At 41.8% G+C, this 13,972-nt stretch overlaps 1 protein-coding gene across 1 annotated transcript in view; it reads left to right on the forward strand.

Annotated features, from left to right (window-relative positions):
* LOC120539718 (radial spoke head protein 4 homolog A-like) overlaps nt 1-12,780 on the forward strand; it is a 41,153-nt gene extending 28,373 nt beyond the window's left edge. Inside the window, exons 5-6 of the mRNA XM_039770101.1 lie at nt 5,668-5,782; nt 12,534-12,780. Coding sequence (XP_039626035.1) covers nt 5,668-5,782; nt 12,534-12,780 — 362 coding nt within the window. The remainder of the gene's footprint in view (nt 1-5,667; nt 5,783-12,533) is intronic.
* The last annotated feature ends 1,192 nt before the right edge of the window (nt 12,781-13,972 follow it).

A 13,972-nucleotide genomic window follows, 5' to 3' on the forward strand; every position in this document is an offset into this window, starting at 1 on the left:
TCTCTTGCTTTAGGGGCCTCATGTATAAACGGTGCGTACACACTAAAATACTGCGTAAGAACATTTTCCACATTCAAATTGTGATGTATAAAACCTAAATTTGGCATAAAGCCACGCACATTTCCACGGTAGCTCATACCCTGTCATACGCAAGTTCTCTGCTCGGTTTTGCAGTTTGGAGGTACCCAGCGTCAAAGCAGTGCTACTGTTCCTGTGTGGTTATCCTTTCATTTTTAGATCCACATCCCTGACGCGGCTTTATAAATACATTATAATTAACCACATATTATTTATTAGTTTAATGCATCTGATTGTAATTAACCTGTGACAATATAATGGTCCACAGAATGGTCAAACTATGCAAAATACCATAGCTGCTTTAGCGTTGTTACTCTCACTGCGCCTCAGATCCCACATCAGATCATCTTTTTCCATTTTACTCTCCTTGCACCACTCGGAGTATTTACAGCTCTACAGCAGCTGATCGGAAAGTAAATTATCGGTATACAGAATCAAGCACACGCTGCCTCAGCCATGCTGTCTATTGAACTGCTCTCATACGACAAACACTTCAGAGCTTTTCCTGTACGGACCTCACGGTTCAGCAACAGTTTCATCCCAAGAACTCTAAACGCACTCAATCAGTCCATCAAGTGCTCCTTGTAGAACTGTTTGGACTTATTAGTACAATCACCTCACTGTAAACTTGTGATACAGTTATAATATTACACAACCTGAGCTACTTTATAAAATGTGTATTTACATATGATGACGATATCATTTTTAAGATGAAATGGAGCAAAATATGTTTATTATATTATACAGATAAAACTTTAACTACACAATGCCGCAGCGCTAGCAAGCCACTGGCACTCCACTCACGGATTGTTCCTGCCTCAAACTGTATTCTTGCTGGTGCTGACGTGACACTGGAAGGATAGATGGATAGAATAATTAAACACGTACTACGAAGATATTTCCATGTTCCTTAAAAGTTTTGAAGAATCGGAGTTCTAAACTTACAGATGGCTTAACGTCCATTACAGAGCTGATTGTGTGGCAATTAGGTATTTGGAGAAAGAAAAGTAAGGACAGGAATTGGAGGTTAGTACCTTTGAAAGAGACAGTACTGCTGTAATAAAGTATTTCATTGAAGGTCGCGCACGGCGCAGCAAGCATCTTACGTGAGACATGAACAATCACTGTGCCACCGTGTTCCTGTGTTTAATAACCTGATTTAACTCCTATCATCATGAAAATGATATCACGTATACATCTCAGTATTTAAATTATTCAGAGAGCTGTAATATTACGGATGTAATGGATTCTGTGTCCTGTCGGAGGAAGAGAAAGCGCAAGAGCACGTAGTGATTCACACACATACAGCACATAGAAGATCAAATACAAAACAAAGCATTTAACGTGCTACTTTAGTTACGATGGGATTGAGAAACTAGTAAATTAAATGATTTTAAGATTAAGTTTATGATGTTCTACTTTAATGACAAAATAAACTATGTGATTAAAGTGGAAATTTCGAGATTAAAGTTTAAATTTCGAGCTTTTTTCACACTGTGTGCCTATTTTTTTTCTTTTCTCTTGTGGTATATGGCCGGCCATTCATCCCGGGCAATACCCCCACGCTAATAGATGGAGCCCTCCCGGCAACATGGAGGTGCCCCGAATTCCAGAAGGGCATTATGGACCTTGGAGTCTTTCTTCACAGCTCTGCTGGATACCGTGGGCACCGCCAGAGGACGCTCCAGGGAGGCCCAGAGACTTGTACTATCCATATAGCCTGGAAGCTATTCACAATAACAGAAACAGAAGAGATGATATACTTCCGGGCTGAGGAGAAGAGGAGTTTTGATCTAATCCTGAAGTGCTAAGAATCACATGGACTGGGAGGATCAGAAGCACTTCCGGGTCAAGGACTATAAAATACTGTGGGAAACACCAGAGCGTTAAGCTGAGTCGGGAGGAAGGGTGACAACGCGTCTGCGAGTGGAGGATTGATTATTGTTTTGTAGAGTATTGTATTATTTATGAGTATTGTGGAGTGGACGGTGCTTGGTGCACATTATTGTCCGAATAAATTTAATTATTGGACTTTTATCTGGTGTCTGGCGTCTGGTCCGAGAGTTCAAGGGGATGACAGCGCCCCTTATCTGTCACACTCTGTACCCTAATAAGCTTTCATATGACACTCAGACAATGGGCTACAACTCGCCTTTTCACGGCGACTTTGATATCTGACAACTTCTTTTTTATTTCCGGCACTGTGCGACTTTTTGAACTTGAGCTTTCTAGTTTCTCCGACATGCTATGTCACTCGATCAATTTACTTTTGTTGTTTATAACACTGTTTACACCAACAAATAGTAAGTTTTTCTTTGCCTCCACTTGGTATTCGCTGAAAATCTTCTATTTTCCCTCTTTTGCCATTGCCTTTTCACAGAATGCTGAGCTTAAGGGCTATTTATATTTATTTGCATATTCAAAGAGGTGTAATTCTGGGAGGAATTGGGGTGGGGCAGAAGGCGCGCACACGTGTGTTACTTTTCACGCTGACCGTGATTTATGTAGCGGAAGAACGTGGAAGTCGGCGTACGCACAGATTTATGCATCTGGATTTTTTTGTGCGTAAGCACATTTCTCCTTTTGTCCGTACGCCATGTTATAGTGTGAGTTCTAAGCACAGCGTTATACATGAGGCCCCAGGGCAGGTGGGAACAACTGCTCTTAGTGGAGGAGTTCATGTACCTCGGGATCTTTCTGAACATGAAGTAAACAAGTGCTGAAGCAAGAGCTTAGTCTAAAGCAGTGTCTTCCAAATTTTCTGGTGTCAAGACCCAGTTTTTCACATGACTGTGTGTTAACAACACCCTTGGTGAATTTAGTGCAACCTCCAACACGTAACACCTGTCTACGGCAGATAGATGGCCACTTACAGAGGGTGGGACTGAGCTGAGTGTCTGCCTGGGAGATTGCCAACCAGGATCCTGAGCTGTTTTGTTATGTGGTGGGTGCAGCAACGCACTGTACCGGTGCATGCTCCCGAACCTGGCCTGACCCACCTTGGTGAAATGAGTACAATAGTGTCAAACTTGGGGGGATTTGCAGATCCCACTCAATCACAAGAGCATCAGAGCACGATCATCAATGCTTTTCCTCCTTAGTGAACTGAGCTTGATTGTCATAGAGGGGTCTGGGGAGATTGTCCAGGATCCACTTGCTACACTGTTGCTGTGAATCGAACACGATTGCTGCATGCGCATCCCACAGGGTTTTCAAATGAAGCAGAAGTGAGAGATGGGGGGTAGAAAAGAGAGGATGAGGAAAGAAGACAGGAAGGTTAAAATAAAGTTAAGATGGTGAAAGAAGTGAGCAAGAGATGCCAGTGGACTGGTGGGTAGGCAGGCAGCTGGGAAGAGAGCTCTGTGGAGGAGCACGTGGCCGGTACTCGAGGGGGCCAAAGAGGGTGACTCCAGCTGAGAGTTCCTGAAATAGTAGGAGAGACCCGCTGCTTGAAGATGGCTTCTGTGTAAGGCCAAGAATGGCAGCGGGAATCAAAGTAGCAAGGTTTGGCACGGCATCTTTCTGGGAGCCCAATTTGGGAGTAGGGATCTGAGCTTGTGATTTTAAGGGTTAGCTGTGCCTGTTGGAAGGACGTGTCTTCTGGCTGTAGGATTCCATTTGGGTTAAGCAGAAGAGACGACAGTTTTTAGAGGGAAGTGCTGTGGCTCATTGGGTTTTAGCAGTTTTAGGACTTTTACCCTCATTTTTTATTGGACTAGGGGATTTGCCCCTGCTCGCTTCACTCACCAACCCATATAAGCTCCCCCCCCCTTCCAGCACCAGCTTTACGTGCCGTTGTGAAGAGGATGGCTGAACGCACCCCAAGGAGACACGGCTGCTCCTCCGACACCCCCTCTTAAATGGTGATACCTCCTCTTTGCTCGATCATCTGCTGACTTGCTGCTGCTGCTGTGCCGCATGAACCACATTTCGTTTCTCTTCTCCCCCAGACATCCTCAAACACAATTCTATTTCTTTTCGCTGTTCCATTATTTCACAGAATAATATGTTCTGTTTGTTTGCACTAATGCGATCTTTACTCTCATTTTTTGGAGACCTTCGAATTTTCCTACTTCCATTATCTCTAACCTGCTCTTCATGTGTATCACGGGACTTGCTTCCAAAGGTGGTAAGTATGACGTGACTTGACCGACGTGAAAGTGTGTCTGTGTCTCATCAAAAGATCACGTCTTGTTGCAAGTTTTTTTTATAATAGAGAGAGTTATTTATTTGACATTTTAACCTCCCCATTACACATTGTTACTTTATCGTATATGAAATATAGGGAAAGCATTGTAACCATCAAAAGATTCCATTTTAGACCTCACTGAGTCTGATAATGCCATTTTTGGAATTATGTTTGTGTGTCTGTCCGTCTGTGTGTGTATATATACTGTAAACACGATAACTTGATTACGCTTTCATTTAGATCAACCAAATTTTGCATTCAAGTATTAGGTACAAAACGTAGATTTCTATCAATTTTTGGGCTATTTCCGTTAACCGGAAGTGGTACTTTACCTTTTATCCATTTATTCAACTTTATACTTTTATAATAATTGTTCAATATATTATTAATTTGATTAGATGTGTTGTTGATGGTTCTTTAATGTACATATCTTCTTACTGTATATAATACACTACCATGGCTGTTCATTTGTCAGTCCAGGATTTTAAATCGCCTGTAGCTCGCAAACCGTTTGAACTATTGACCTGAAATTCGGTACACATATACTACGTAAAGTCTACGATCCGCTACTATCGGGGTGATGATTTTTATTACTCTTTTTATTTTTATTTTACTGTAGAATCAACTCTCGGCAGTGCACAGCAAGGCGGTCATGCGGTCCATGCGTACATGCATTGTTCTCATTCCCTACTACCTTCGCGGTCACTTCCCCTACCTCTTCATATCTTTAATCATTCTTGAGGCAGATTGTGGCACTTAAGTGAAAAATGAAGAAAAACATACAAAGTAATTGAAACACAAAAACTAACTTATGCAAAACTAACTTAATCAGTTTTAATGCGAAAAGATGCCGACGAAAGCAGAGAAGAAGCGGGCCGCTAGGGTGGAGGAAAGAAGAGCTGCCCAGGAAGCAGCAAGTGCATCAACCTCTGAGCAAACGAATGATAAACGTACAGAGAAAGAGGAGGAAAAGTAGGAACGCTCAAGTCAGGTTTATTCACTGCACGTTACCATGCATTGCACCATTACTGGTAAAAATATAATCATTGTCTTGCGGTTTACTCCTCAAATATCCATCCCATATCTGAGTATATGAGAAAGTCAAGGGGAGACCACTTTTTGTTTTTTTTATGGATTATTTATTTATCCACTTTTGCCCTGTCGGGATTATGAATCCTTATTTGTTGTTAAATAAAAGCATTTACATCTAACCTTGCCGACTGTATGTGTTCTTATTTATCCGGCTCATTCTTGATTATGTTATCGACGGTTCTAGGTTTAAAGGACATGGAGCCAACCCGGCGACGTAGGACTTGCATGCATTAGTTTTGTATAATGTTTCTATCCCATGCCAAACATTCTGAATGTATATTCTGAATTCTGTATTTGTTCTCTTTTAGAAACTGATATTGTGCCATGGACAGCGAGAGTTTCTTCCAGCCTGGTCCCTCAGTACAGCATTGCCGTTCTCCGCTCAAACATTTGGCCCGGAGCTTACGCTTTTGCCGGAGGAAAGTGAGTAAACTGTGCTTGGCAACCATGCATTTGACTAAGCTTGATCAATGCAACATTCAAACATGCAGGCTCGGTCAGGTCTACATTGCTCATATTATTTTTTTCTCCACTGCCATTAACCATTAACCCTCTCTCTTAAAGACCTTAAAACCTTTCATGTATAAAATTCACCAGGACTCGTAATGCACAAAGATCCTTCTGCTAATTTCATTCATCCCCATTCTATTTGTGAGTAAAGTTGTAATTATGCACAGAGGCGCAACGTGTTCCATCAGTAGCCATAAATCAGTTCCAATGGGTTTACCACGTGGCCAGGAATGAAGGGAACCCTACAAAGTGGTCCGATGGCTGTAGAATATCCTCCTCAGTGTTATAGTGGAGTGTCACTCAGGATGTAACAACAGAGCTAAAAGAGTTCATCCCGAGCGTCACTTGGGCCGCTGTATAGATTCATCTCACGTAAGCATTAGACCCGAGGATTACTCGGGCTGTAAAAGTGCCAACAGCGTTAGTGCCGAGCGTTACTCTCGAAATGATGTAGGCATGTCTTGTGTAAGCGACAGGCTCGAGTGTTACCCAGGCAACAGTGTAAACACACCTTCTCTTAGCCTCATAATGGCGTCTTGCACGAAACGTTTTCAGCAGCCCTGATGTCGCTCTTGACAGCGATATGAGCAGTGATGACAAAGTGAATCAGTCTACGAGCAATGAAATCAAAAGTGATTCCGATGAACCGGAACACGGTGCTCGTGTCAATTGCACATGTGCAGTGTGCTGTTCTAAAGCTGATCGGTCAGGTAAAGGAAATCCACCAGGAATCACGCTATTACTGTCTCAACTGTGATGATGGATTGTGTATTTCACCGTGCTTCAAGATATACCACTGTGAAAGAATGAGTCTCAACACACGAAAAAGGTTTGGGACAGCCACCCTTATATTGTTCCTGGCTGCATAAAGGCAATCAAATAAATTCAGAAGTGCTCTGGTTGAGTTCCAAGACTGATCAAGTAATGAGATGATGGTGGCTTTAAACATAGACATATATAGATAGACACCGCATTCACTGTGTTGTCCAGTCGACACGATACGTCAGCACATCCGCCACATTGCGAGTGGCAAAAGTGCCATTTAAAGTAATACAGGTAGACGTGGAAACCGGGTTTTCTGATGAAAAAACAATAACGTTTAAAAAGTATCGTTTACATACAGCAGATTTTGGCGAATTGTTTAAATGCAATTATTTATATCCATTTATACACTAATAATGGCAATTATTAGATAGTAATAATTATTATTATTATTAAATAATTACTCCCATATACTGTAAGTAACATTTCTCGGACTGCCTTCTTCAATCTCCGAAACATTTCTAGACTTTGTCCTGTTCTTACGCAACACAGTACTGAAGTATTGGTTAATGCCCGAGTCACCTCACGTATAGATTACTGTAATGCTATTCTGTCTGGCATCCCACAAAAATGTATCCATCACTTACAGCTTACAAATCCACTGAACATATCACACCGATTCTCTCTCAACTTCACTGGCTCCCTGTTCACTACTGAATACGATACTAAATACCGCTCTGAACATTTAAAGCTCTCCACAACCTCACTGATCTCCTCCAGACTGGCACTCCTCTCGCTCACTCAGATCCTGTAATTTGAGATATTCAGTCTGGCAATATGGTGCAGCTTTAGTTTGTGGAAGACAGACACAACTAAAGACATGGGCATGAAATGATGGTTGTCAATTTCAAACTGTTTCCTCGATGTGTTCCTTGAGAAAAAACACATCATCTGAACCACTCAGCCCAAACAAACTGATCAATCAAAGATACACTGACAGCTTCTCCTAATGTCGACTGTCGGATAACACGCTCAGCTACTTTGACCACCTTGACTGGACCCTCAGAAGGAATCATCAAACCTCCTTTGTTTTTTAATGTGAGCGAGTGGTAGCTTTGATCATATGACGCCGGTACAGCATCTGTTACCAAACTAGCATGGCACACATCACAGGACAGCTTTCTCAAAGTCCCGTCTAAGGGCTACCTGACCTCCCACTGCTTCCTGAGGTGGATTTCTTTGGGAAACCTTCAAAGTTTGAGAAATGTTAACAGCTAACAACAATCTACATAGTTTGTGATTAAATACGTTTAGCCAAAATGATGTTTGGAGGTTCACTTGAGCACATAAATGCTTAGCTTTGCTAGCTTAGCCTGGTGTAGCTAAAGTTAAGATTATAAAACGGGATTTTCTAATGGCCAAATATAACCAAAACAATTGTTCAGCCTCACCTATGAAATGTAATCCCCCGGGATCTGTTTTGGAGCGTACAGCGGTTTGTACAATCCCAAGAAGCACATGCATGAGGCATCCTTATCCATTACTTCACTCCACAGCAGTGCCACTCTCAATATGGCGGCGACGTTGACGTACGATGCTGCTGGTCATGCGGTGTCTAGTAATTCTATGTCATTTGTGGTGCTGGAGCCAGAAGTGGCATTGTTGATGATAAATCAGGTAGGTTTTCCCATATCTGGCCTACAGAGATAACAGAAGTAGGTTTAGTGCACCCTGCCACCCCCTGGCCTGGCAGGTAATTTACCTCCACTTGGTCTACTCAGCATCCTCCTAATCACACGTGTGTGACACCACACAAACGACACATTTTGACAGTTTACATGGTATTTTTGTATTATTACTATTCATTATTATTAATATTTGTATCATTATTATACTTTCTACACTTCTGATTTTGTACTTTTAGTATTTTGAATGTTTTACAGAAGTAACATCAGATTTAATAAAGGTGTCATTTTTCAAGCAAACAATGCAACGTTTTTCACACGTTTTTCAATAAATAATGTAATGTTAAGGAGGTTTAACCTAAACTTGTGCTAATCTATTTGAACTCACACCACAACACATCTTCTCTGACAGATTGCCCATTTCCTGATTTGTTATTTCCCCACCCGTACATCCAGTGCTGCCAGAATAAGGTTCAGCAACCTGTAATCCTTGATTGTAACAAGAACAATGATGGATAATTAACCATTGTCCATAAACTTTAAAATATTAACAGTACAAGAATGTAAACTCGGGAACAATTTATTTATTTCCTGATTTATCTCTATGTTAAAAATACCATGAAATATCTCATACACCATCTGTAATACTCAATGTAAATTCAGAATAATTATCTGATAAACTACGTCTTGATCAATCAACTTACTTTGCTACAGTTAAGCATACACTATCATTTGGCAAATATTCTTAGAGCTGTTAGAGTAAGGGCTGGTTTCTACTTCTCGCTCAGAACGCTTATACCCACGCATCATGGCTGACACACTGTTTAGTCTTGGTAGAGTAATATATTACTCTACTTTTCTCTTTTTGCATTATTAATATGTAGCCTTTGTCAGAATGCCTCAAATCTCACAGACCTACCACTGTTTATAAGGTATTGTACCATATAACTTCTCCCCATTTTCCCTTTTATCTCTATAACCTCAGGCAATTAGGTGTAGTAAAGGAGAAGCAGCAATTAAGTTACACTTTCCATCCATCCATTATCCAACCTGCTATATCCTAATTACAGGGTCACGGGGGCGTGCTGGAGCCAATTCCAGCCAACACAGGGCACAAGGCAGGAAACAAACCCTGGACAGGGAGCCAGCGCACCGCAGGGCAGGGCACACACACGCGCCAAGCACACACACGAAGCACAATTTAGGATCGCCAATGCACCTAACCTGCATGTCTTTGGACTGTGAGAGGAAACCGGACTACCCAGAGGAAGCCCACGCAGACACGGGGGGAACATGCAAACTCCATGCAGGCAGGCCCCGGAAGCGCCGCCCTAAGTTACACTTTAAATAATGCATTATTGATAATATTCATAAACTTAAGTTACACTTTAAATAATGTATTATTGATAATATTCAGAAATAATAATAATATACAAAGTACATTTGAATGCTGGCAACCATACAACCTGATAAATGGTGATGTGTAGTTTCACGAGGCACACAGTCTTGTTAGTTACTTAAAATGTCTCTAGTTAAGGCATCATTTGTAGTCAGCTTTCTTCACAATAAGCCGCATGCCTGTGTCAATATGGCTGCCAAGCTGTGCTCTTCATTGTGTTGTCCTTTTCAGTTCATGGTGTGTGAGATGGTCTTTCATCAGTTTGGTAAGAGAGAGAAGGTGAGGTAAAGCAAGCAACTTTACAGGTTTTCTGTCCAACCCCTAGAGCCAATAGGGCATCATGGTACTTAAAGGCTTCTGGTTCAAGCCAATTCTAAACAGTCATACTTCAGACCAACGGGATGACAGAATACCTTCACACCTGCCACACCCCAAACCATTTATTAAGGTAAAACTTCCCAGCTAGGCAGTCTGGCTTTCCTGTGGTTGTTGACTGACAGATTCCTGCAGAGAAACATTTGCCAGACTTGTTTGAGGCACTTCTCCCAACCCTATCGTAAACTTCACTTTCCTGACTTAGTCCTAGGGGGGTAAACATGAATGCTTCTCACTAATGTAACACTAATATTGCACTGCTTTGCCTTAGTTACAAATAAAGACATAACAAAATATTAATCAACTTATATGCAAAATTTCACATCACAACACACACGTTCCAAGCGTTCTTCTGGTGCGTCCCTTGAGCACGTCATCAGAAATTAAAGTGACGTGTGCGTGAGTTGCAGTACCAGCAAAAATATGGGTGGCATGTGTGCTCCAAGTTTTGGTACGTGATGTTAACATTGTCAGTTACTATCAACATGTGCTGGCAGGCTTGCAGCTCCAACGGGATCAACATCCACGCTTTGATGTTTGATGAACGGTTTGATGCGGTGAAGCAAATCATCAAACTTGGGTGGTGTGAGTGTTCAAGTTTTGGTACATGACATCAGCATCATTTACAATCAACATTTGACAGCAGGCTTGCCACTCCAACAGGATCAACGTGCATTCTACAATGTTGATGAACAGGTTTATGCGGTGAAGCAAATCATCACACTGAAATGCTAACATGCAAATGTCTTTTTGGTGCTTTTCTTCATCCGTTTCCCGCATAGGCAATACAAGCGTTGCATACTCCTCATTGTAATGACGCAATACATTTAAAGGTCTCACATACCGTCTCGACATTCGGTGTCAGTGTTGGTGTTTTTTTTTTTTTAACATCTTTCTTCCCTCAACTCACAACAGAGCAAAATCAGATGTTTTTTTTCTCACTGTGATGATTTCTCACACTGCCCCCTGGTGGAATCCTCCAGATTTACTTAAAGTACACGCTCAAGTATAGACAGTGCACTGCCTGTCTGGCAGCAGTGTTATCAAGCTCACGCGTAGTGTTATGTATATCCCCGGCCTAACAGTAGATGTTTTAATGTATAGGACTGAGAGATACTTGTAGTTAAAAAGAGTGCTATGTTCGGTAATGAAAGCTAATCCAATCTTTGAAACAAACTGGAAATGTAATCAAAACTGGTAGGCAGAATTGAGACCAAGAGATCAGGAAACTAGAAAGTCAAAAGGAACAAAAGGTTTTGCAAGGTCTCAGCCTAAGTTCTATTTGTAAATCTCTGAGACTTTGAAGATGTTTTAAACCATCGCTCCAATGATGGCTTTCCCTGCAGAACTGTGGGAGAATGCTATGACAATGGTAGATGCCAAACACCCAGAAACCTCCATGCCATAACAAACAAAGATGGCATCAAGGCATAAAGGGGAAAAATCTTGGAACTTTCTCAATTTATGGTAAAACCAAAAACTAATGAAATAATTGTGATACCCAAATTCTAAAACCCCCAGATCAAAGCATAGGTTGTATAAATTCATCACGAAAATCCCATAAAAGCTTAGACATAAACTGAGGTGGTTTGCAGCCGAATGTAAAGCAGCCAGAATGAGGATTGGCACCACCAAGTTCAAGGTCATGGTTCTCCACTGGAAAGTGTGAAGTGCCCTCTCCGGGTTGGGTATAAGGTGCTGCCTCAAGTGGAGTGTCTTGTTCATGAGGTAGAGAAGACTCAAGAAGGAGATCAACAGGCAGATCGGAGCAACATCTGCAATGATGCGGCTGTTGTGCCAGTCATTCATGATACAGAGAGCTGAGCTGAAAGGCAGAGATTTTGACTTAACAGTCAATCTACGTTCCTACCAACACCTATGGTCACGAGCTGTAGGTAGTGACTGAAAGAACTAGATTGGGGATACAAGCAGCAGAGCTTCTTTCACAGGGTGCCTGGGCACATCCTTAGGGACATAGAGTAAGTGGCAAAGGATGCACACTGCCTTTATGAATCCCATACCAAATGGCATATACAGAGCATATGCATTGCATTTGTTATTCCAACAAGTGGTACATCACAAACATTAGCAGTGCTCTTACAAAGCTCATGCTGAATGGCACACAACAGAGACTTAGGCATTGCATTTGTCATTTCAACAGATGGTACGTCACAAACATTAGCACTGCTATTATAAATCCCAACCTGAACGGCATATAACATGGACTTACACCTTTTATGATGCAATGTTAACAAAGAGGTCTGCGTTGATTGCTTAGATTTGAGCCTGTCAGCTACTACTTTAGTAAACATCTTACCAAAAAACTAAAATAATAGTTACACAGTAGATACATTATTGCCCTAACTGTGAATAAATGGAATCAAAAAAATGATGCAAAAAGCCATTGAACAAACTAAACTGCCTGTGCTTTATTTAATTGTAGGAAATTTGAAAATTTTTACCTGGGTTGGGGAGACAAGTACGTACGTGAAAACTACTGCCAAGAATTGGTGCCAAAACCTCAGGCAGAATACCCCATCGGGCCTGAAATTACTGAGGTGGATGACCCCACACTGGAGGAGGAAGAAAGAATGAAGGCTGAGTTGGAGGAGAAGAGGCTGGCGGAAGAAGAGAATGAAGAGGAGGAGGAGGACGCAGAAGAAGGTGACGAAGGAGACGACGATGACTAAACTCATGAGGGTAGGTTGAACCAGCGTATGACCCCAAATTTTGACACTGATATTACACAATGGATGACATTGTTTCATAAGCAACGTCATGGATAGTGTGAAAAATGTACTGCCCCATTAGACTCAATAGCTTTCTTCCAAGAACTTTTATTGTTTCCAATGTCTTGTTGCTGCTGACTTAATGGTGTGTGCTTCCAGTCAAGCCTTTCATCCATCATTGTAGCGTTTAGATGTGTGTGCATCGATTGATGAAGTCAAGGGATGCAGTCAAATTTTAAGTAACCCTTTAAATTAGGTACTACATGTAATCTAGAGTAGTGACATGCACAGACCTTTTTTTTTTGGGGGGGGGGCAATGCTTCAAAGGGGAGAAGTGGCACTGTACATTTTAAGCCTGGACACAAATTGAAAATAAAAATGGGAACTTAATATTTTTGGAAATGTGGGTGTAACTTTAGGGCCTTTAAGATATTCCCAAACTTGCCAAAAAACTAAGTCCATGATTGCTGATTAAGCCAGATTGTCAACATCCAGCCATCCATCCATTATCCAACCTGCTATATCCTAACTACAGGGTCACGGGGGTCTGCTGGAGCCAATCCCAGCCAACACAGGGCACAAGGCAGAAAACAAACCCCAGGCAGGGTGCCAGCCCACCACAGGACACACACACACACACCCACCACACACTAGGGACAATTTCGGATCGCCAATGCACCTAACCTGCATGTCTTTGGACTGTGGGAGGAAACCCACGCAGACGCGGGGAGAACATGCAAACTCCACGCAGGGAGGACCCAGGAAGTGAACCCGAGTCTCCTAACTGCGAGGCAGCTGCGCTACTCACTGCGCCACCATGCTGCCCAGATTATCAACATGACATTGCAAATAAAAGAATGCCCTTCTAGTTATATGGACATTAACAGCAAGAGTTCACATCGTAGCACAGCAAGTCAAAAGATTCTTTTCTCCTTCAAAACAAATGCCTATTTTGGGCCAGACATTGAGGACACCACCAGAACTAATTATCTGGTACCATATAGGAACATTAGTCTTGTGAATTTGACTTTATTACATCATGATCATCATCTTTTTTCAGCTGCTCCCATTAGGAGTTGTCACAGCGGATCATCTTCTTCCATATCTTGCTGTCCTCATCATCTTGTTCTGTTACACCACATCCATAAGCCTT

Source organism: Polypterus senegalus, chromosome 11 (genome assembly GCF_016835505.1).
Source record: "Polypterus senegalus isolate Bchr_013 chromosome 11, ASM1683550v1, whole genome shotgun sequence".
NCBI classification, from domain to species: Eukaryota; Metazoa; Chordata; class Cladistia; order Polypteriformes; family Polypteridae; genus Polypterus; species Polypterus senegalus.